Source organism: Lynx rufus, unplaced genomic scaffold (genome assembly GCF_022079265.1).
Source record: "Lynx rufus isolate CCGP_SWC_20201006 ecotype Redwood Valley unplaced genomic scaffold, mLynRuf1.p SCAF_13, whole genome shotgun sequence".
Taxonomy (NCBI): domain Eukaryota; kingdom Metazoa; phylum Chordata; class Mammalia; order Carnivora; family Felidae; genus Lynx; species Lynx rufus.
Window position 1 is genome coordinate 34,843,736 of NW_025814827.1, and position 20,540 is coordinate 34,864,275.

At 43.2% G+C, this 20,540-nt stretch overlaps 1 protein-coding gene across 1 annotated transcript in view; it reads left to right on the top strand.

The window, feature by feature from the left end:
• FSIP1 (fibrous sheath interacting protein 1) overlaps window positions 1–20,540 on the top strand; it is a 193,043-nt gene that overhangs the window by 163,751 nt on the left and 8,752 nt on the right. The window contains exon 11 of the mRNA XM_047074517.1: window positions 19,577–20,087. Within this exon, the coding sequence (XP_046930473.1) occupies window positions 19,577–20,087 (511 nt within the window). The remainder of the gene's footprint in view (window positions 1–19,576; window positions 20,088–20,540) is intronic.

Sequence of the window (20,540 nt, forward strand, 5' to 3'; positions counted from 1 at the left end):
TTGAGTTTAGCTATTATAACAGGAAATCATAGCCCCTCACCTAATTCCCAGAAAGAGATTAATTCATAAGCCCAACATCCTTTATTTTTTTCTTTAATTAAAAAAATTTTGGGGGGCGCCTGGGTGGCTCAGTCGGTTAAGCGTCCGACTTCAGCTCAGGTCACGATCTCACGGTCTGTGAGTTTGAGCCCCGCGTCGGGCTCTGGGCTGATGGCCCAGAGGCTGGAGCCTGGTTCCCATTCTGTGTCTCCCTCTCTCTCTGCTCCTCCCCCGTTCATGCTCTGTCTCTCTCTGTCTCAAAAATAAATAAACGTTAAAAAAAATTAAAAAAAAATTTTTTTAATGCTTATTTATTTTTGAGAGAGAGAGAGAGAGAGAGAGAGAGAGAGAGAGAGAGAGAGAGAGAGGAGGGGCAGCGAGAGAGAGGGAGACCCAGAATCTGAAGCAGGCTCCAGGCTTGGAGCTGTCTGCACAGAGCCCGATGCAGGGCTTGACCTCAGTAACGGCAAGATCATGACCTGAGCTGAAGTCAGATGCTCAACTGACTGAGCCACCCAGGCACCCCAAAGAAATTTTTTTAAGTTTATTTATTTATTTTGAGAGAGAGAGAGAGAGAGAAAGAGAGAGAGAGAGAGAGAAAGAGAGCGTGTGCACACATGAGCAGGGGGTGGGCAGAGAGAGAGGAAGAGAGAGAGAACCCTAAGTAGGCTCCATGTTGTCAGCACAGAACCTGATGCAAGGCTTGAACCCACAAACCATGAGATCATAACCTGAGCTGAAATCAAGAGTTAGACACTTCTGACTTCTGCTCAGGGCATGATCTCATGGCTTGTGAATTTGAGCCCTGTGCCGGGCTCTGTGCTGACAGCTCAGAGCCTGGAGCCTGCTTCAGATTCTGTGTTTCTACTTCTCTCTGCCCCTCCCCTGCTCACAATCTGTCTCTCTCTTTCTCAAAAATAAATAAACATTAAAAATTTCATTAAAAAAAGAGTCCGACACTTAACCAACTGAGTCGCCCAGGTGCCCCAAGTCCAACATCCTTTAAATGTAAGCAGGGTCAGGGGTGCCTGGGTGGCTTGGTCAGTTAAGCGTCCAACTTCGGCTCAGGTCATGATCTCACGGTCCGTGAGTTCGAGCCCCACGTCGGGCTCTGTGCTGACAGCTCAGAGCCTGGAGCCTGTTTCCGATTCTGTGTCTCCCTCTCTCTCTGCCCCTCCCCTGTTCATGCTCTGTCTCTCTCTCTCTCTCAAAAATAAATAAACATTAAAAAAAAAAATGTAAGCAGGGTCAAGAACTTGCCAGACAGAGTCCTGCAAAACAGACCTGAGCAGATTTATTAGAGTAACTGGGGAAAAAGAAATAGTAAGACCTTACAGAGATTAGTAGACGCTTGCTCTGTTCAGGATACGATCTCTTTACTGGAGCAACTCAAGATATGACTCAATATTTGCTATAATTTTTTAAATCTGACACATGCTTTTTTCCTCCAGGCTAATAAGCAGAGAAAACAGTTTGTTTTTATCTGGTAGGAGCAGCAGAATATATTCACAGCTTTGCCTTAGGCAGTGGCTCAATGTCACCATTTTGTCTACAAGTTTGTTGGCCATCACCCAGGGCACTGTTCTAGTCCAATATATTGTGACATGCTAATAGGACCTGGAGAGTAGGATAGAGCAGATACTACTGATGTCCTGGTATAAGATACCTGTGTGCTAGCAGGAAGGAAACAAACAATCTAGATGGTCTCTCAGCATCCATGCAACAGTGAAGCTCCATTCTCGGTCCTTCGTCCTGACACAGTGATGCTCACCATATTGTAGATGTTTTATTTTGTTGTAAGAAATAGTCCTGAAGGGTCAGATGCTAATGTGGTGATGAAAATGAATAAAGGGAAACGTAGTAAGAAAGTTATGCGTCTTGGGCAAAAAATGGAATTGCTGGATAAATTCAAGTAGAAGGCTGCGGGGCGTTGGGGGGCGGTACCTGGGTAGCTGTTGGTTGAGCGTCCGACTTCAGCTGAGGTCATGATCTTGTGGTTCATGAGTTCGAGCCCTGCATTGGGCCTGCTGCTGTCAGTGCAGAGCTGCTTTGGGTCCTCTGTCCTCCTCTCTCTGCCTCTCCCCCACTGGCACTCTCTATCTGAAAAATAAACAAACATTAAAAAAAAGTAGAAGGCTGCATTTGGACGTGGGGCTGTTTATGAAATCTATAATATGTTTTATGCAGGTGTTGCCAAGTGAAATTCCTTCAGGGACCAGGAAGGGTATATAAAAGGTATGAAATGGATGAGGGTAAGACCATAGAGAGAAAGCTTGTTCTGGGTGATTAGAGAAATATACATATTCCTCGTAAAGGCATTAAAGAAGAATTTTAAAACACTAAACTGTCAAAAGAAGCATATTGGTTTGTGACACTACTATATGATACTAAAGGCAAGAAAAAATGATTTAAGAAATTATTTGAGCAAGGATTCTAAATAGTACAAATCTTACTCATCAGGTGAGAGATAAAATTTTACCAGAGAATAAAAAAAAAGATGCACATACACATGCAGCACGTAACCCTCCAAGAAAAATGATTTCATCCATTAACCAAGTCTTTGTTAAGTTCCTACTAGGTCAAATGCTTTCCTGGGCTCTGGGGAGAGAGTAGTGACATGATTAGTCAAAATCTCTGCCCCATGGGGCTTGCCTTCTAGTGGGAGGAGTTAGGCAACAAACCAGTGAATTGGGGAGTGTGTGGAAAGGGGCAAGTGCTACGTATGGAGAGAAATAAAGCAAGGAAGCCTTATATGAGGTGCAAGAACAGGTGGACACTGTTGTACTTTTACGTAGGGAGGTCAGGGAAGGGCTCGGTGAGATGACGTTTGAACCAATGCTTGAAAGAGATGAGGGAACGAGTCATAAAGATGTCTGAGTAAAAGCGTTTCAGGAGGATGAAAAGCAAGGGCAAAGGGCCTAAGACAGGAGCATGCCCATCAGATTCAAGGGACCTCAAGGCAGTGAGCTTGGTGGGAGGGAGTGAATGGTGAGGGACGCAGGCAATAAGGACTGAGAGATGGTTAGGGGAGCCAAACCCCCAAGAAGTTTGACTTTTACTTTGAAAGAGCTGGGGACCATTGGAAGATTCTCAACAGGAAAGCAGCCAGTGATTTAACTTACATTTAAAAAAATTTTTTTTTTAACATTTATTTATTTTTGAGACAGAGAAAGAGCATGAACAGAGGAGGGTCAGAGAAAGAGGGAGACACAGAATCTGAAACAGGCTTCAGGCTCTGAGCTGTCAGCACAGAGCCCGACGCGGGGCTCGAACCCACGGACCGCGGGATCATGACCTGAGCCGAAGTCGGACGCTTAACCGACTGAGCCACCCAGGCGCCCCTTAACTTACATTTTTAATATGATCATCCTGGGTTGAGAAAACTCAGTAGGGCAACAAAGGGAAGCAGAAAGAGTAGCTTGGAGGCTATGTAGCCATCTGGTGAAAAATGATAATGAGTAAGGGTGGTAGCACGGAAGAAGTGGGAATGAATTAGATTCTGGATATATTTGGAGGTAGAACAAAAAAGATGTGCAGATATAGTATACAGATATATAGGTATGGCATGAGAGAGAAAGAAAGGAGCCAGGGATGGCTCCACGTTTCTCACCCAAGCAACCGGAAAGCTGGAGCTGCTATTAACTGTAATGAAGACTTTGGGAGGAGCAAGGTTAAGGGTAAGATCGGGGATTTGGTTTTGGACATGTTAAATTTCAGATGTGTATTTCATATCTAAGTGGACATGTTAAATAGGAAGTGGGGTATTGATCGGTTTAAAGTTAGTGGAGCGGTCCAAGCGAGAGCTATAGATTTGGGAGTCAGCCCTGTATAGATGCATGAGATCGCCACAGTAGTGTGAATAAGTAGAAAAGAGAACCCATCCAAGGACTGAACTTTGGGGCATCCATCCACAAGGTTGGGAAAATGAGAAAAAATTGGCTGATGAGATTGAGGAGGAGCAGCTAGTGAAGAAGGAAGAAAATCAGGAGAGAGTCATCAGCTATGTCATATGCTGCTTGGGGTCTTGAGAGATGGGGACTGGGAACTGACTGCTGTTTCAGACCTGGGGAGGACATTGGTTCCCTGGACAAGAGCAGTTTCAGTGTGGCTTAGTGACTAGGTCCTGTTTGGAGTGGGCTTAACAGAAGATAGAGAGAGAGGGATCTGATGACGGTAAGACCATTTTAAGAAGTTTTATTGGAAAGAAAATGGTAGAAATGGAGTGGTGGCTGGAGAGGGCGTAGGTAGTAACAAACTTGAGAGTTTCAGCTGATGTGACATTTTAATATCTAGCACTTAAATATGAAATGTATGTTGAAATAAATTAGATCGAAAACATGCTATGGTTTCAGTTTTGAAACAATATTAAAACCTCCAATGAATCTTCCATTTCATATATTTATTAGAGTTATTAAAAACATTTAGATTTTCATCTCCACTGGCATCCCTGTCACATGTTGTTAGTTTTAATATGGTAAGTTAGTTATAACACAGTAATTATGCTATGGAATGATAGATTCAGGGTAATTTATAAGTGCACAATTAATTTTAACAAGTTATGAAAAAGTTAACTGGCTTAGTTAACTAGTGAATTCATCTAAACAATACATTTTACTAATAATAAAAACCTAGATTGATTAAGTTTAATCAATTGTTTAGGCATTTTACAAGGATAGTCTATGTGGGGAAGATTTTGGACATTAAACAATAGTGATTAGGGGCACCTGGGTGGCTCAGTCAGTTAAGCGGCCGACTTCAACTCAGGTCATGATTTCGTGGTTCACGAGTTCGAGCCCCGCGTCAGGCTCTGTGCTGACAGCTCGGAGCCTGGAGCCTGCTTCAGATCCTGTGTCTCCCTCTCTGTCTCTCTGTCCCTCCCCTGCTCAAGCTCTGTCTCTCTCTGTCTCAAAAATAAATAAACATTAAAAAAATTTTTAAAATAGTAATTATAGTTTGGGAATTTACATCCAGCCAGTGAAGCACTTCTCTGAATCCATTTCTCTCTGTGTTTTTGTTTTTATGCATTTTGTATTTTTCAGCCTGTCATACTTAAATTAATTGCTATTAAGTGGTAAGTGATTTAGGGGAAATTGTGTTTGTACCCTGCATACCTGAAGTTAAAACATTAATTTGAAATTTGATTAGAAGAAAATACAGACTGGTCGTTATTTTGTCTCACTTCCAGAGACAGTATTTTCTATATTATGAAATCAGAAAGCACAAAGGTTTAAAGTTCTTATTGCTTTCTTTTCTATTTCTTGAGCCAAAATATTTTAGCATATTTAATTAGGCAATGCTTCCAACAACACCACTGCTCTGAACATTGATCGTACTTGTCAGTCTTGATACGATCCACATTCCATTCAAAATGAGTGACTCAGCACCTCACCTGGTGCAGAGACCAGAGCCCTTCCTAGCTCATCCCTGGAAATCGAAAGAGAGACTGTTAATGTGACATGATTATGATTTATGTCCCATAAAAGGTAGGGCCCTACTTTGGCTTGTTTATTTGAAGTATTTATTTACTGATGAAGAACCTTTTGAGAAGGCTCTTTCCGTATGGACACTTATGGAAAGAAATGGTTTTCTGCATCCTTGTGAAGCCCTCTTCTATAAGCGCGTGAGTAGTTTTCCATAATTAAACCTAACCAAAAAGACCGATAAGTATTTGTTCTACTTCCACGGCAGACCAAATAAAACCTCTATGTCAGACTTCTAGTGACTATCACAGCAAAAGTCCCCCAATACAGGCTTTTGATTGCACTTGGAATTTTTATGAATCTGAAGCATTTTTCCTTGGTCAGGGGCACAAGGTTGGTGGGGGTGTTGGGGGTGGGGAGAATCCTTGTTAGCATCATCTTTGCACACAAGTCTGGTGAGTTGTTGCCTGTGGAGGGAGAGATGGAGGGTACCAGAAGTATCTCCTCCCTTTGACCAATTTGTCTGTCTCTCCTTGTTGGGATCTGAAATGTTAAGAAACTCTTCAGGAATTAAAGTATCATTATCTGGTCTGCCCAAATCATAAGTGGAGGCTCATCAGTTGGTTAAACCATCTCCTTCTAAGGCTGTGTGGGGAGAGCGGGGCCCGGCAGGAGCAGGATTCATGGGAGAGAAGAGGGACTGGCCCACATTCTAGGACCGCTGGCTATTAGGGGCACAGAGGAAGGCCACGGAGTTTGGTTTATAGGAGCATGTCGCCCCTGCAGAAGGTGGCGGGACACCCCGGGAAGTTTTCATGTAGCCAACAAACCTTTGCCTTGTGTGTCCATCTTACATGACAGGCCGGGGGACACAGAGATGAGGAGGACCTGATTCCAGCCTTGAGAAATTTGCATCCATCAGGGAAGGCAGACACAGAGGGTGCTGTGCTGATGTATCCTGGCAGTCCAGGTTTGGGAGTGCAGAGGGCAGCTGTGACTCACTGGAGAGGGCCTCTTGTTCACACTTCGGCCTTGCGTTTATGAATTACTTTTGCGGAGGCAATTCTGGCTATTAGGCTGCTCTGCTGTATCACATTTTCAGAGGTGAAATAGAGTGAAAGGGCATGTCATGGACCCATGCTTCTGCCAGAGTGCTCCCCTTCCCCCCCCCCCCCCCAGAAAATGGAAGCTCTTCTGAGCATCTGTGTGAAGACAGGAGTAGGAAAAGTCTTAGCTTTATAATCTGGCTTCATTTTTTTATTAGTTCTGGTGGGCCTTGGACCAAGACATTGAATTTCTCTGAGCCTTATCTTCCTTGTCTGTTTGATGTAGAGAATGCTTTCCCAGTTCCTCCCGTTGGGGAACTGGGAAAATGAAATGGGATAATGTGTATCAGCATTCCTGGCATATGGTGGATCGTCCAGGACTGTAAACCCTGTCCACTCCATGGCCCAAGCCCAGTGCAGCTGACTAATGACCAAGCCGGTCCGGACCCCTGCCTAACACGGGGGCCGACAACCAGCGGACCAGGTGGAAAGCGTCATCTCTGCCGTCGAGCCTCTGGCTCTGTGGAAGGGAAAATTAAGTGCACCATTTAAGAGAGAATATACATCAAGCTATTTAGATCTTTCTGAATTCGGATCCAAATGGCTTGCCGAATGGCTTTTTTGTTTGATTTGTAGAGAATTTAACTCCCACAGTTTGGGTCACAGCAAAACTTGGAAGTTATTGTTCACAGTAAATTATCCTTATTCTCAGTGGTAGCATGGCTTCACTTCCAGATTGGCAAATGTAAAAGGACAGTTCACTGAGCGGCAATATTAAGAGAGCGCTTCATGTTTATGTAATAACGTGGGGCTTTGTGTGCTCTACAGAATGTACAGCTGTAATTAGATGTTTCGGATACATGTCTAGACAGGGTAAAGCTTCAAGAGCACTTGCTCAATCCTGGGAAAAGCTACAGGTCGCCTGTTGGTGACCAGAAAAAGCTCTCCTTGATTAGCAAGTTAAACGTGGAGTTAACTCTCCGGCGCTAGGTTCATACCCAAGAGGAAAAGCAGATCTGATGAGATTTGACAGGACCAATCATTTATAGAACTCACCCAGGCCTAACTTTGTGACCTGATTCGAGGGTGCTAAAAATGGTGTCTCCCACGTAACTTTCTACCAGCCTCCTACAGACCCACGTTCCCATTCTTAGTATCACTCCTTTGATGAAGTCATTCTGATTTGAAGAGGCTCCTGTAAAATTCGAGCTTGTCCCTTAGGAAGGTCACACAATGACCTGGATTGCTCAGTCTTAGGGAGAGTAATGAGGGAACGCATCACGGGATAGGTAGGTTTTGATGTGAGGGCAATAGGACATTTGAAAAGGTTTGGAATCGAGGATGCTTTTTGAGGGGGATGTGCCCAGGTGGAGAGGGCTGAGGGGGCAGCATGAGATCTTAGGGTAACTTAGGGAAGGGGGCAGGAAAAAGAGGGGGTTGGTGAAAGGGAGGGGGTTGTCCTGTGTGTGCCTCTGTGTGTGTGTTGCACAGGAAGCAAGGGACAAACCCGCTTTCCCTATATCCCTGTTCTTCACGACTCATCATGAGCCCTGACATTGATTATTTCAAGCAAAGATAAAAGTACCTGGAAACCAGCCCCTTTCTGGGTCCTTTATGGTCACTATATTACTCTCTGGTACTGAGACTTAATAGGGTCTGCCCTGCAGTGTAAAACTTCCTGCCGGGATGACTGAGATTCATACTCCGATCTTTCCTTCTTGGGTGCCCTCTCTCAGCATCTAATGGCCGCTGTAGTCCCCACACTAATCCCCGGAGTACGCATGACAATTGACGCACTGCAAACTGTTGTTAGATGATTTGCGAAGCCCCATTCCTGATTTCCCAGAGACACCGTCAAAGGTAGGGGCCAACGGAACTTGGAATTCGCAAGTGCAACGTGCAGACTTCAGTCTCTGACTTCCTAGAGGTCTCACTTAGCCACTTACTGCAGTTGGCTCCTCAAATTGAAGCCTAGAGCTACTATCTATGTGGTGGCTTTCCCTGGAACTCTGTTTACTCTGCATCAGGCAGGGTGCTGGCTTCACACACAGTATCTCATGCTCGTTGCAAACCGTTAGTTGTGAGGATTCCTCACCGCTAGTCGGGAGTCAGCTAGTCGTTAGAGTTTATATTTTACCATTTAGAAATTTGAGGTTTTGAGGGACACTGGGGTGGCTCAGTCGGTTAAGCCTCCAACTTTGGCTCGCTCAGGTCATGATCTCACGGTCTGTGAGTTCGAGCCCCGTGTCAGGCTGTGCTGACAGCTCAGAGCCTGGAGCCTGTTTTGGATTCTGTGTCTCCCTGTCTCTCTGCCTCTCCCCTGCTCGTGCTCTGTCTCTCTTGCTCTCAAAAATAAATAATATATATATTATAATATATAATTATATTAAACATAATATAATATACATAATATATAAAATAAATATGTAGTATATAAATAATATATTATGTATTATATATATGAGGCTTTGAGAGGCCAGGTAATGTGTCCAGTGCAGAACAGCTGAGGAGTGAGACTCCTGGGATTTTAACCTGGAAACGTCACCCTCCGTCTCCTGCTCCACGCTGTTGTTCAGGGTACCTCCTCTCCATCTGGGGGTTTCTATCTTTTCAAAAAGATGGCATGCAGCCTAAGGGACACATAACTTGTCAACTGGAACACAAATGGCCACGGGAAAGCAACGTGGAGAAAGGGCGCTGAGGCACATCTAAGCTATAGGGGAACGTCACCTATTTGCACACTGCCCTAGCCCTTCACTGGACACTGACATGGTAGGGTCTGCTCCTGCCTAACTCCCTCAGACCCCAGGCCTAGTCTTGGACTCTGCCCACATGGAATGAAGGCAGGCCCGCCTTGTTTTTGTAGCAAATGTGCCTTATTACCGAACACCATACCATCACGTCTTTTATACCTGGTGTTTGTCATTTCTCTTCTGTTTATCTTGATGCTCAAACCTAAGGTATTGACCTTGGCCTTCTCTCCTTAGCTCCACGTCAGAGTCTCCCTCCAGCCATGCTACCTCCGACTGCCCTGGGCAGAAGTCCTCCCAGGACTCCAAAGGATTTTTCTCCTTTGACGCGGCCTCTTGGCCTCCTGCTCTCGTCCAGCAGTGCCAGTAGGAACCAGCTGTGAAGCCATGAGCCTCGAGGAGGCATCACTTTTCTTCCTATGGCCTTGGCAGTGCTGGCCCTAGCTCTGCGGTCCCTGCACCAGGCTAGCACTGCCCTGCGAGGCTTTGACCAATTTGCAGAGACTGAGGTGGAGCTCTTGGCCCTGTGCTCCCGGGCTCACCCTGTACAGCTCAACCCGTCATGTCCAGAGACCTGCCGGGACTTGGGAGCTCTTGCATATTGTGGCTGTCTCAGTCTGGAACAGCACAGTCAGAGGCAAAAGCTGATATGCTCCCACATAACTTGCGAAAGCAACCCTAGAGAAGAAGTGGGGAAAAGGAGCGAGACAAAGAAGGAGGGAGGATGGAATGTACAAGATGTAGTATTGGTCAGGCCGCTGTTTCCTGGCAAGTGTAGCTGCTTGTCTGATCTTATGCTCTCTGATCTTATCTTCAGAGAGAATCCATGATAGTGACTACATTTCATGGTCATCCTTCCCCAGGGAGGAGGGGACAGGGTTTTAGTCAGTGGATCCTCTCTCCTCTTGGTCAAAGTCTGCCCCAAGGGCCGACCTGGACATCCAATTTGCATAAGCTCAGGAGTGGCCAGCTGACCGTACCACACCTTGCTAGCAACTCACACCTCAGCAGCAATAGAGAAGTCGTGGATGGCAGGCCAGAGGGATGTGACGTGCTCACCGGTGACGCGAGGAGCCGTGGCGTTGACATCAGTAGTGATACCCGGATCTGCAGCTCTTGGGGGAGCACAAGCTGTGTTAGGTCCGTTCGGCGTCAGGAAAGCATGTAGCTCTGGATGATGGTTAAACTGAATCCGGTCACACGGAGCACTTTGATGTCAGTGCAGGTTGGTTTCTGGGCTTGCTTGTGCTGCTAGGAAGCTTCTTGTCCATCCAAGGAAATATTCAGTCTCCCTTTCCAGTTCCTAGGGCTGCGCATGTCTCCAAGGGGTATCTCTTATGGGGGTGGGGTCCAGATGAGGGTTCTCTCTGATTGGAGGGAGGGCCCAGATAATGCTACATTAGTGAGATACTTCTCACAGCAAGAGGAAGAGCTGTCCCTGGAGCAGCTGATGAATGTGGCACTGATCACATACTGAGGGCCCATGTCTCTGGAAAGAAGTACTTATGGTCAGAGTCCGGAGATCTTACTCAATCCATCGATAAAGCTGTGTAAGGCCGGTAGGCCATGCCATATCGCCACCTTGTTTCAGCTCTTGTAGATGTCCTCCTCCACGCCCTTCTGGACTGGGTGATCATTTATTTTTCCTGACACCTGTTGGATGTACTCCCTTGACCTGGCCTTAAGTGAGCTCCTGTAGTGACCACAGCTCACCCAGAAAATGCATGTTGAAGATACCAGAGATAGAGTTCTAGGGTTACCCTTTCTTCATTTGGGAAGTTGATGTCAAGAGAAGTGCTTGTATTTCTAGAGGGGGAGCCCTGTGGGCATACAGAGGTTCTTTAGGTTTTCATTATACTGAATTAATCTAATTTGACTCATCTTTCACGTGGCCTCCTACAATGGGTGAGCCTTGATCTGGACTCTGGCCCAGGTTAAAGCATTTAACTAGCTAATGGCCTCTTTGACTTCTGACCCCATCATGGCCTCCCTTGACCCAGTCTGTCTCTCTAACATAGTAAAAATAGGCTTTCAAACTGAAAATAGGGAAGACCATGCAAATCCAAATGATTTTCTTTTTTTTTTTTTAAGTTTATTTATTTTGAGAGAGAGAGAGAGAGAGAGAGAGAGAGAACATGTGTGTGTGAGTGGGGGGGGGGAAGGGCAGAGAGAGTGGAGAGAAATACCCATGCAGGTTCCATTCTGTCAGTGCAGAGCCCAAGGTGGTGCTCAATCTCACGGTGGTAAGATCACGACCCGAGCCGAAGTCAAGTCTGATGCTCAGCAGACTGAGCCACCCAGATGCCCCATGAAAATGATTTTCATAATCGTTATTATCCAATAAACCAGCAATCTTGCATAGTAGGGGGAATTAGTTGCTCTAAAAGTGACGTACTGGATATATTTCCTTGGAGAATGGGGGGTGGGTAGGTGGTCCAGCTCACCAGAAAAAAAGTGCTCTGTCTACAAACTTGGTCTCTTCATTTTCAGCAACCCGCCAGCCAAGCTTCGTTTTGCTGGGAGTATGAGGAGCAGGGGTGCCAGGCTCCTTGCCTCTAGCTGCAACGCTGGAACCCGAGCCTTGTTTCTGAACAGGAAGTTGTAGATATGTGACAAAAGGGGCATTCCAACAACTTGCTCTGAATAAGGGGAATCTGATCTGAGCAGACTTGCTGTCTCTACTGCTAGAAAACAGCCGCTTCTGGCAACCCTCGAATGAAAAATTCCCACCAAATAGAAGACTTAGAGCCCCTTTTCAGGTCATCCTTTTAGAAACCAAAGTAGTGAAATTGGTCTAACTTTCCTTTGAACACAACTGCACCCTTCTGACTATGTCACCCACTAATGCGGAGTTCCTGGCCCCTTTTCAAGTTGCCGGAACTGAGGATTCCGCTTCCAGCTTCTAGCTCTTCCCATCCATGCTCACCGTGACCTCACACGCTGGGACCACGCTGCCATCCCACCCCTCCCATCTTCGAAGTGACACAACAGGAAGTCTGCATTCCTGATGCCAGGGAGACCTGCTCTGGCTGCTGGGCTGTTGAAGAACCATTACAGAATGTTCAGGGGGCATGGCAGCCTTTCACGAGGCAAACCCCTCGGGCAAAACCTTCCAGGCCCTGCCTGGCCCAGCTGTTCAGGGAAGATCAGTGGCCTGAGCAAGGGCGGTGTCCTGTTCTGCATGGTTACTTTGATATGCCAGGCCCCACATACAAGCAGCCTTCCAATACCACCACATCATTCACAAACTCATCTCAGAGCTGCTTGCCTTGACCTATTTCACACTCTGTGTTATTCTAGCCATGGATCCTCCCGGCTTCTGACCTGGGGGCTGACTCACTTTCCTGTTTACAGCCTTGCCTCAACCCTCATTCCTAATGTTTTACATAGTTTCTTTGGCAATGACCTTTGCTTCCCTTTTGACTAGAGTTCAGATTCTCCTCTGGCCAGACAACCTGTGACTATTCTGGGTAGAAGTATGCCAGAGCTTACCTGGCTCCCACCACCCTTGGTCCCTGGTGTGGCCTCCTAAGAGTGCTGTGTCTACCAGACTGGCCTTTGCGTGATTGGGGTAGCCTCAGTGAAAGAGGGGAAGGTGGAAGAATGGAATAGGGAGGGAAGGAGCTAGGAAGACAAGGACGAATAAGTGCCTTCCTTCTGTGAAAATGTAGCACTATTGATGCAGACATTAAAAGGAACACCAATCATTTTACGCCCATGACTTTTAGATTTGCTCCATCTCAAAGAGGCACAGCAAGTGATATGAACTTTTTGAGTCTGTATGGGCTGATTGGGAGCATATGGGTAGCGCTTGATAGTAGGGTTGCTCTGTATTCTAACTGGAAGTCCAACTTACCATTCTATCCACAAGTGAATATTTCCCAATGAGTAATTCTACTTTTATTTCTCAATGAACTATCCAGTGCGTACTCAGATTGAATGAGACTGGTGAAGTTTGAAAACACCATGATTTCTAATCAATGAAGTTGGCCATACAACTTCATTGAGTGTCAAGTTTCTTTCTGATGCTCTACATATGGTAGATTTATTTTGGGGATTCCTGCTCTGTTCACATCTTCTTCTCTGAGAAATCCCCCTTACCCACAGCACTGCCAAAAACATGGACTTGGGTGACCATGTTCATACCATGGGACCCTCACCACAGGTGAATGGACTAGTGATGGACCCTTGAAGCTGATATCATCAGTTCTCCATTGAGTCAATGACCAGCCAGGCCATCTTGCTTGAAAATTTGAGCCAATGGGCATAAAGATCATTGTCAGTCATTGGTGGGTGCTAGACTCTTAAGGTTATGTTGAATAGAACCAGAGTCAATTCATGCTACATAGGCAAGCTGAGGTTGTGAGACAGCAGAAAGCATTAATAAGCAGAGAAAGCTTGTTTGCAGAGAGGAGGATGCATCAGACAAGCAGGGAGTTAAGGGACTCCCCGAGACAGGGACTCAGTGAGAGAAAGATGAAGCACATGACCTAGGTTCCTGTGGCTTCCCAGCTCCCGACCCCAAAAGGTCTCTCTGTCCTTCATTTCCTACTTGTTGGTATCCATGAGATGATTTCTTAGATCCAAGACCAAATGATCTCTACTGCCTCAGAGAGTTTTCCAGACAAGAGAAAGTTGAAGGATTAGATCATTGCTTGATTTTTTCTTCTCCCTTCCCTTCCCTTCCCTTCCCTTCCCTTCCCTTCCCTTCCCTTCCCTTCCCTTCCCTTCCCTTCCCTTGTCTTCTCTTTTCTTTTCTTTTTTTAGATAAGGATTGATGTTCCTTCTGGCTAAAAAACCTTACTAAAATAAACTACTACTTATGTGTTGCCAGCCAGTGGCTGCAAGGGAAAGTTGTAAACTTTTGACAATTAAGGAAAGGGTGGAATGTTTTCTACTTGCTTATTTTGAAGTAGAGCTTGATGTCATTGGAAGCTATTTTTTACATCCATATTCTTGTTGTTAATCATTTAGGACATTCTGGCTTTTAACTGTTTTCTCACTTGTGATAACCACATTGACTTTATAGGGTGTGTCCTTAGGAACTCACCATTTGTGGAAAAAAAAACCCACAGAAAGCCCAACATTACACATAAGCTTACATCAAAGGACGAGATAGCCTCTGCTCATTTACAGTAGTGGGATTTCTGATTATCTGCACCAGAGACAAATTCTTGATTGCCTTGTCAACAAATTCAGTGGCCAAATAACTAGGGATTTTTATGGCTGGGGAAACTCCAGATATATAGCATAAGGGAAGAGGCAGGGATGAGGGTGGGGTAATTGAGGCCGTGATCTATCTCCAGCAATTACAAGTTGTGCTCCTCATCAGACTTAGCTCCTACACCAAATTGGTATTTATCTGGATGAAGAAGTGTAAATAGTGGGCACCCTGGGAGTAGAGTTGGGGTTATCCCCCTTTTTTTTTTCCTCCTGAGATGAGCTGAAAGAGAGGGCACTCTTAAGTTTGCATAAGACACTAAGGTAGTCTGGGTGATACAATTCAAAGTTCGGTAAAATCCTCTACAGGAAGAGATTTCATACCTGAGGGAATGGACAGAAAAATGACTGCCAGTTGGGAAAAAGATACTTAGGGAATGATAGAGGGAAAACTCACTTACAGTGAGAGGCTATGGAGCCTAGTAGTTAGGCACGTGAGCTATGGACCCAGACTACATCGATATACGGCCTGGGTCTACCACTTAGCAGCTGTATGACCAGGCACAGATTACTTAATTTCTTGGTGCCTCACTTTCTTCATCTATAAAACAGAAATAACAGTAGTACCCACCTCATCGGGTTGTTGTGAAGATTAAAGGAATTGATGCACATCATACGCATAGAGCAGTGTCTGGCCCAGAGTAGGTGTTTAATAAATGCTAGTGATTACTGTTCTGTAAGACATCACCAGGTATGTCAACAAGATCAGCAAGATGCACGAGAACTAGCACCACAAGTATTCTATATTCTTGTTCTGTTGAGAAAATCCAGTGTATTTCCTCTTTGACTGTGGAATGTGTGTCTTTTGGCTAAAACAAGAAAGAAGGTACACGAAAGGGCTACTAAAACGAAGATGGGAACAGAGGGGCTTTCACATAAGGAGGATAAATAGATTGGGTTCTGGTCTGGAAAAATGAAGACTGAGATGCACTAGGATGAATTTTGTGAGAGACGGGAATAGAATGAATAATAACTTGTTTATGAAATACTGGAAAATTAGAACTGGCGTGAAAGACGAATACTTTGAGGTGAATACTTAAACAGATGGTTACTTGACTGTGCTTGCTGGGAGTCGCTCAGTTATGGAGCTCGTTAAGCTCGGGAGTTTCAAAGTAATCCTAATGATGGGGGTGGGTTATGGTCCTTTAACTATCAAGGGTCATTAGGGATGTTTGTGATAGGGTCCAGTCCAGCATTTGTAATAACTTACATTAATGTAGTATGTAGCTGCTTCAAAACACTCAGCAACCTTAATTCACTTGATTCCCACAACAGTGAGCTCCTGAGCTTACACTGTGGGCAAGTCTCTGCAGGGAATCAAAAGGTGAGAAAGATGACTCCTGTTGAAGGTTCTGATCTGTGTTGCCACCCAGAAAACACTGTAATTAAATTAACTTAATTTGAAGGTTTCGTGTAGTTGGTTCACTTTTACTTACTTGTAAGGTCTTGAGACCAGGGAATTTTTGCTTACTTTTTGAGTTCAGGATTGGTATTGTGAAGAAATTAAGGAAATAAAAGTTCTCTTTTTGTTACTGTTTTGCTTTCATGAATTCTATCAAGGTGATACGCTAATGTCAACAGAAAACTTATTCTTATATTTATTTTTATTATTAGAGTAGTTACTCATAAATATCAATTTTAGAGCTCTGTGTTAATTTAGAGACCATCTTCTTCAATTCCTCCTTTCGCCACTGAAGGAGGTGGGCCCCTTGGGTGACTTTTACAAGGTGGCAAAGCTTGGACCAACGCCCAAGTTCTAGTCTCTGGTGTTTTCTTTCCCATCAGGCTGCTTCCCCCAGAGGATCAGTGTGATTGTAGTTGAGCTTATTTCTGTGTACACACAGACTCAGATGTGTTATGATTTATCTTGGAGCAGACTTATTATGAAGCCAATGAAGCTTAAGCTTCAGGGCCCCTCACTTGTATGAGCCTTGAGTGGGGAGAGGAAGCTAGGTTGCAATCAGGAAACATTTCTGTATAAACGTTTCTGGCAAATGACCTAAAGAGGTAATGTAAGAGATGGACTTGGCTTTCCAAGGCTCCAGTCATTTGTTGTGACCTTTCTCACATTCTAAGAAACAGAAACTCCTCTAGTACCTATTTTCTATTTGCAGTTTTGTATTCCTTTTCTTAAAGAAGTACCCCTTCCCTGCTGCAAGATTATAAATTTCAGGCTCTGTGAAACGTGATTTGCTTCTGATGCCCAAAGATGTAATCAGTTGGAGATTTCATTGTAATATTTCAGATTTTGATTTTTGAATTAATTTTTATTAAAAAAAATTGAATAGATTTAAATTATTTCTATTTTTGTTTCATTTTAATTTTAGTTTTTGTTATAGTAAGAAAATAACAAGTTGTGTTAAAATTTGTAAGCAAAAATGGTAGCTCCCTGCCCCAGCCTTCCCTACCCCTTTTGTTCTCCAGAGTCAAGCACTCTTAATTCTTTTAGATATTTTCCCCTACTGCTTACCTCTATGTTGTTTTTTACTAACTTGCTATCTTAGTTGATCACTTTTATGTCAATTTACAATAATATAAAATTTTATATCAATAATACAATAGTATTGTATTATGTATTACTATATCAGTTGTATGTTGACTTCCTGTAATGGTAGCTAAGGATTTAACTTTAACTCTTAAAATTCCTTCTCTCTCCTCTTATTTCCCACAAATAGTCACATCACAATTTTTGGTTACCTCTATCATCACTATTTATATTATGATGGCCATGCAAATATTATTTACAGCAAAAGCAAGTAGAATCCTATGGTATCCTTTCTTGTTCAACTTTTTATTTGTCCTAAATTATCTTATTTTCTTTTGCTTAATTTTCTATTTTAGCTATCTGAGACTAACTCTCCTTTCTTTTCATAGAGCTTTTTGTTTTCCCCAGAGTCTGTCCATAATTGCTTTGTTGTTCCTTTTACTTAATTTTCTGTGTATCTTGCCAAATACATCATCAGAACTACCAAGCATCTATTTTATCAATATTATTTGTGGAAGTGGTCAAATATATCAGATAATTTATCTGTCTTCTACCTCCTCTTTCTCCCCTCCACCCCCCATCCCTGACCCCAGACCTTCTTGCATAATCCTTCATCCTCCTCTAGTATGGAGTGTTTTTTTTTTTCTTCCCCTACTGTCTGGAAATTTCATATGATAAGCCTTTGGTGAGGATGATTTGTGAAGGTGACAATGGGCCCTTTCTAAATCTCAGGGAATTGTCTACCCATTATAAGCAATTTTATGTAGGGCACCTGGATGGCTTAGTCAGTTAAGGGTCCAACTTTGGCTCAGGTCTTGATCTCGTGGTTCATGAGTTTGAGCCCCATGTTGGGCTCTGTGCTAACAGCTTAGAGCCTGGAGCCTGCTTGATTCTGTGTCTCCCTCTCTCTCTGCCCCTCTGCTGCTCGTGCTCTGTCTCTCTCTCAAAAATGAATAAACCTTAAAAAAAGTTTAAAAGTAAGCAAGTAACAATTTTAAATAAGCAGATTTTTAAAGTGTATTTTAAATATCTCCTACCATTCAAGGACTGCCTTTATTTTCTGGTTGACTAGATTTTCATAGTGGGGTGAAGGAAATTCTCCTAATAATGGATAAAGTACCACATCTGGATGCCTAAAGTGTCTGGTAATTAAAAGAAGCATTTGCTAATATATAATCCAACTCCTATTTTCTGACATGTATATTAATCTTAGGGTGAGTTATCTAAATTTTGAATCCCAGATAATTATTAAGAATATATTCTCAGATAATTTCTTGTGTACTTGTCACCATGAAAACTAGTTTTTAATATATGAAGTTAAATGTAATTTTAAGACACAAAATATGTTTTAAAAGCTTGTTTTACATACTGTTTTTTGTTAGCTGCCTTAGGAGCATTACACGATAATAGGGAATTAACTATCCAATAATACTTTCCCTCCTTGATATTTTATACATGTAGAATATTTGGTTAATTCTCCTGGATCCTAAGTAGGGCAATAGCATTGTTTTAGTTTACTGAAGTAGAAATTAAGGCCATTGCGATTCATGATTAGGTCTTCTTATGCGGACTTCTTATTCTCAGATAATGCATTCTCCTGTAAAGGAGGATACATGTTTTCCTAAATAATCCACTATATAAATCAGGAATGGTGCTGACTCTTTAGAGAAGGAGAACTTATTTTCAGTGTTTTTCAGTATATTTTAATCCTATTCCTTTTGAGATTGATGCGATTCAAGGGGCATGCTATTCAGTTGAATTCTTGTGAAACAAAGCTCTATACTTTCCTTTGTTTTTTTTTTTTTTAATTTCCTAAGAACATCACTGGAAGAAAACAGTGTTTCTGAATCCTTAAGATCTTAGTTGAAATGCTCAGCCCTGATAGCCTGTACAGGCAGAGATGCAATGTCTGTGATCAAATCCTCCTCCCAGAATGCACTGCTATTGGAATGCCCCTGGCCTCTGTCTAGATCTAGTTTTGAAACAACTACACATCTCAGGATGCATCACCCCTTCACCCTTCCTTTTCTGTCTTCAGTCATATTGTCCACTCAAAGTTGTGGACAGACATAGGAGTGGTAAATCCCTAGGGGCAGGTGTAGTTTGACCTGTTTGCCCGAGATTTTCCCCCCAGATTTTTAAGAAATGGGGTGGTGATGGGGTTCACACTGAGGAGTAGTAGAAAGCAGAGAAACACCTAATGGAGATTATGGCAGGATTCCTAGCTGGTTATCGATGGGCTGGTTGCTTACTTCCCTACTTGATGTCCTAAGACTTATAAAATTGAAAGTGCTTTTCTAATATCTCCATTTCAACTTACTTCCACATGTAGAGAGAGTGTTAGTGGTTAATTTGGTGTGGTAACTTATTTCCATCAGTTTTCAGGGATTTTCCCAGGATTTTAGTAGGCATGATGGATTCTAAAGCTGTTCTCTGGGGATGCTGTACGTTTCTCCTGAAATTGTGGATACTTTAAAATGAATGATTTTGCTATTTGAGTGTTTTGTATAAGGGATTTCTTGGCACTTACACTTATACTGTATTACTGGAAACTATCAAAAATAAATGTGTTTACTCAATCACCTAACTATGAAAACATTTGGTTTGTTTCATCAGTTAGATTCAACATCACCTCTCTCTGAGGAACGGTTAAAGTGTCTTCTGAATGAATGCACACTCAGACAAAAATCCATGATTAGACTTTCTTCAGAAAGAGGAAAGGAAGACATAGAGGATTCAACAGCCCAGTCCCCCCATCTTTCCAGATCTGTCCTCTCTGAGCTACTAAATGGGTCAGAAACAAAAGTCACAAGCACAGAGGTACAAGATGCAAATATGTCTGAGAATGCAGAATGTGAAACATGTACAGGTTACTATCTCACCAAAGCCTTGACTGGGCATTGCATGTCTCAAGCACTTGTCATCGAAGCAGAGAATTTGAGATGCCTCCAATTTCCCAAGGACAAGGTTATTAGTGACACAAAGGACTATTTTATGTCGAAGACTATTGGCATTGGGAGACTGAAAAGGCCCTCTTTCTTGGATGATCCACTGTATGACATCAGTGTGAGCCTTTCATCTGAAGACCATCGTCTGGAAGTCAGCTCTCCAGAGAAACCAAAAATGGGTAAGGCGTAGAAGATGTGTATTTTGGTGAATAATACTAATTATCTCAATATAAAGGTGTTATAGTTTAAGGTAGAACAGGATAGGAAGTCATAGATGGTGTCAATAGCATGCAACATAACAAATTTATCAACGTTTGTATGAGATCAAGGTTGGAATTAGTGCTCTTATGAGATATATTATTCCTAATGGTGATTAATACATATTCTGGGTGGCTATACAGGAAACAGTGATGATTTCAGAATGAAAGAGAATTTAGTTTGGACAGATACAAATAATTTGGATAGTTTGCTAAGTCTTTTAACTTCCAAATTTCAGTGATGAGAATTTATTCCAAGGGATGAATTTGTAAAATGTGAAATGCATTTTATTAGTGGTTTTATTAGTTTCTACACAAGTTCCCATCCCAGCTACTTGTATGCACTCAGGCATTTTGTCTTGATCTGGTGTTGCA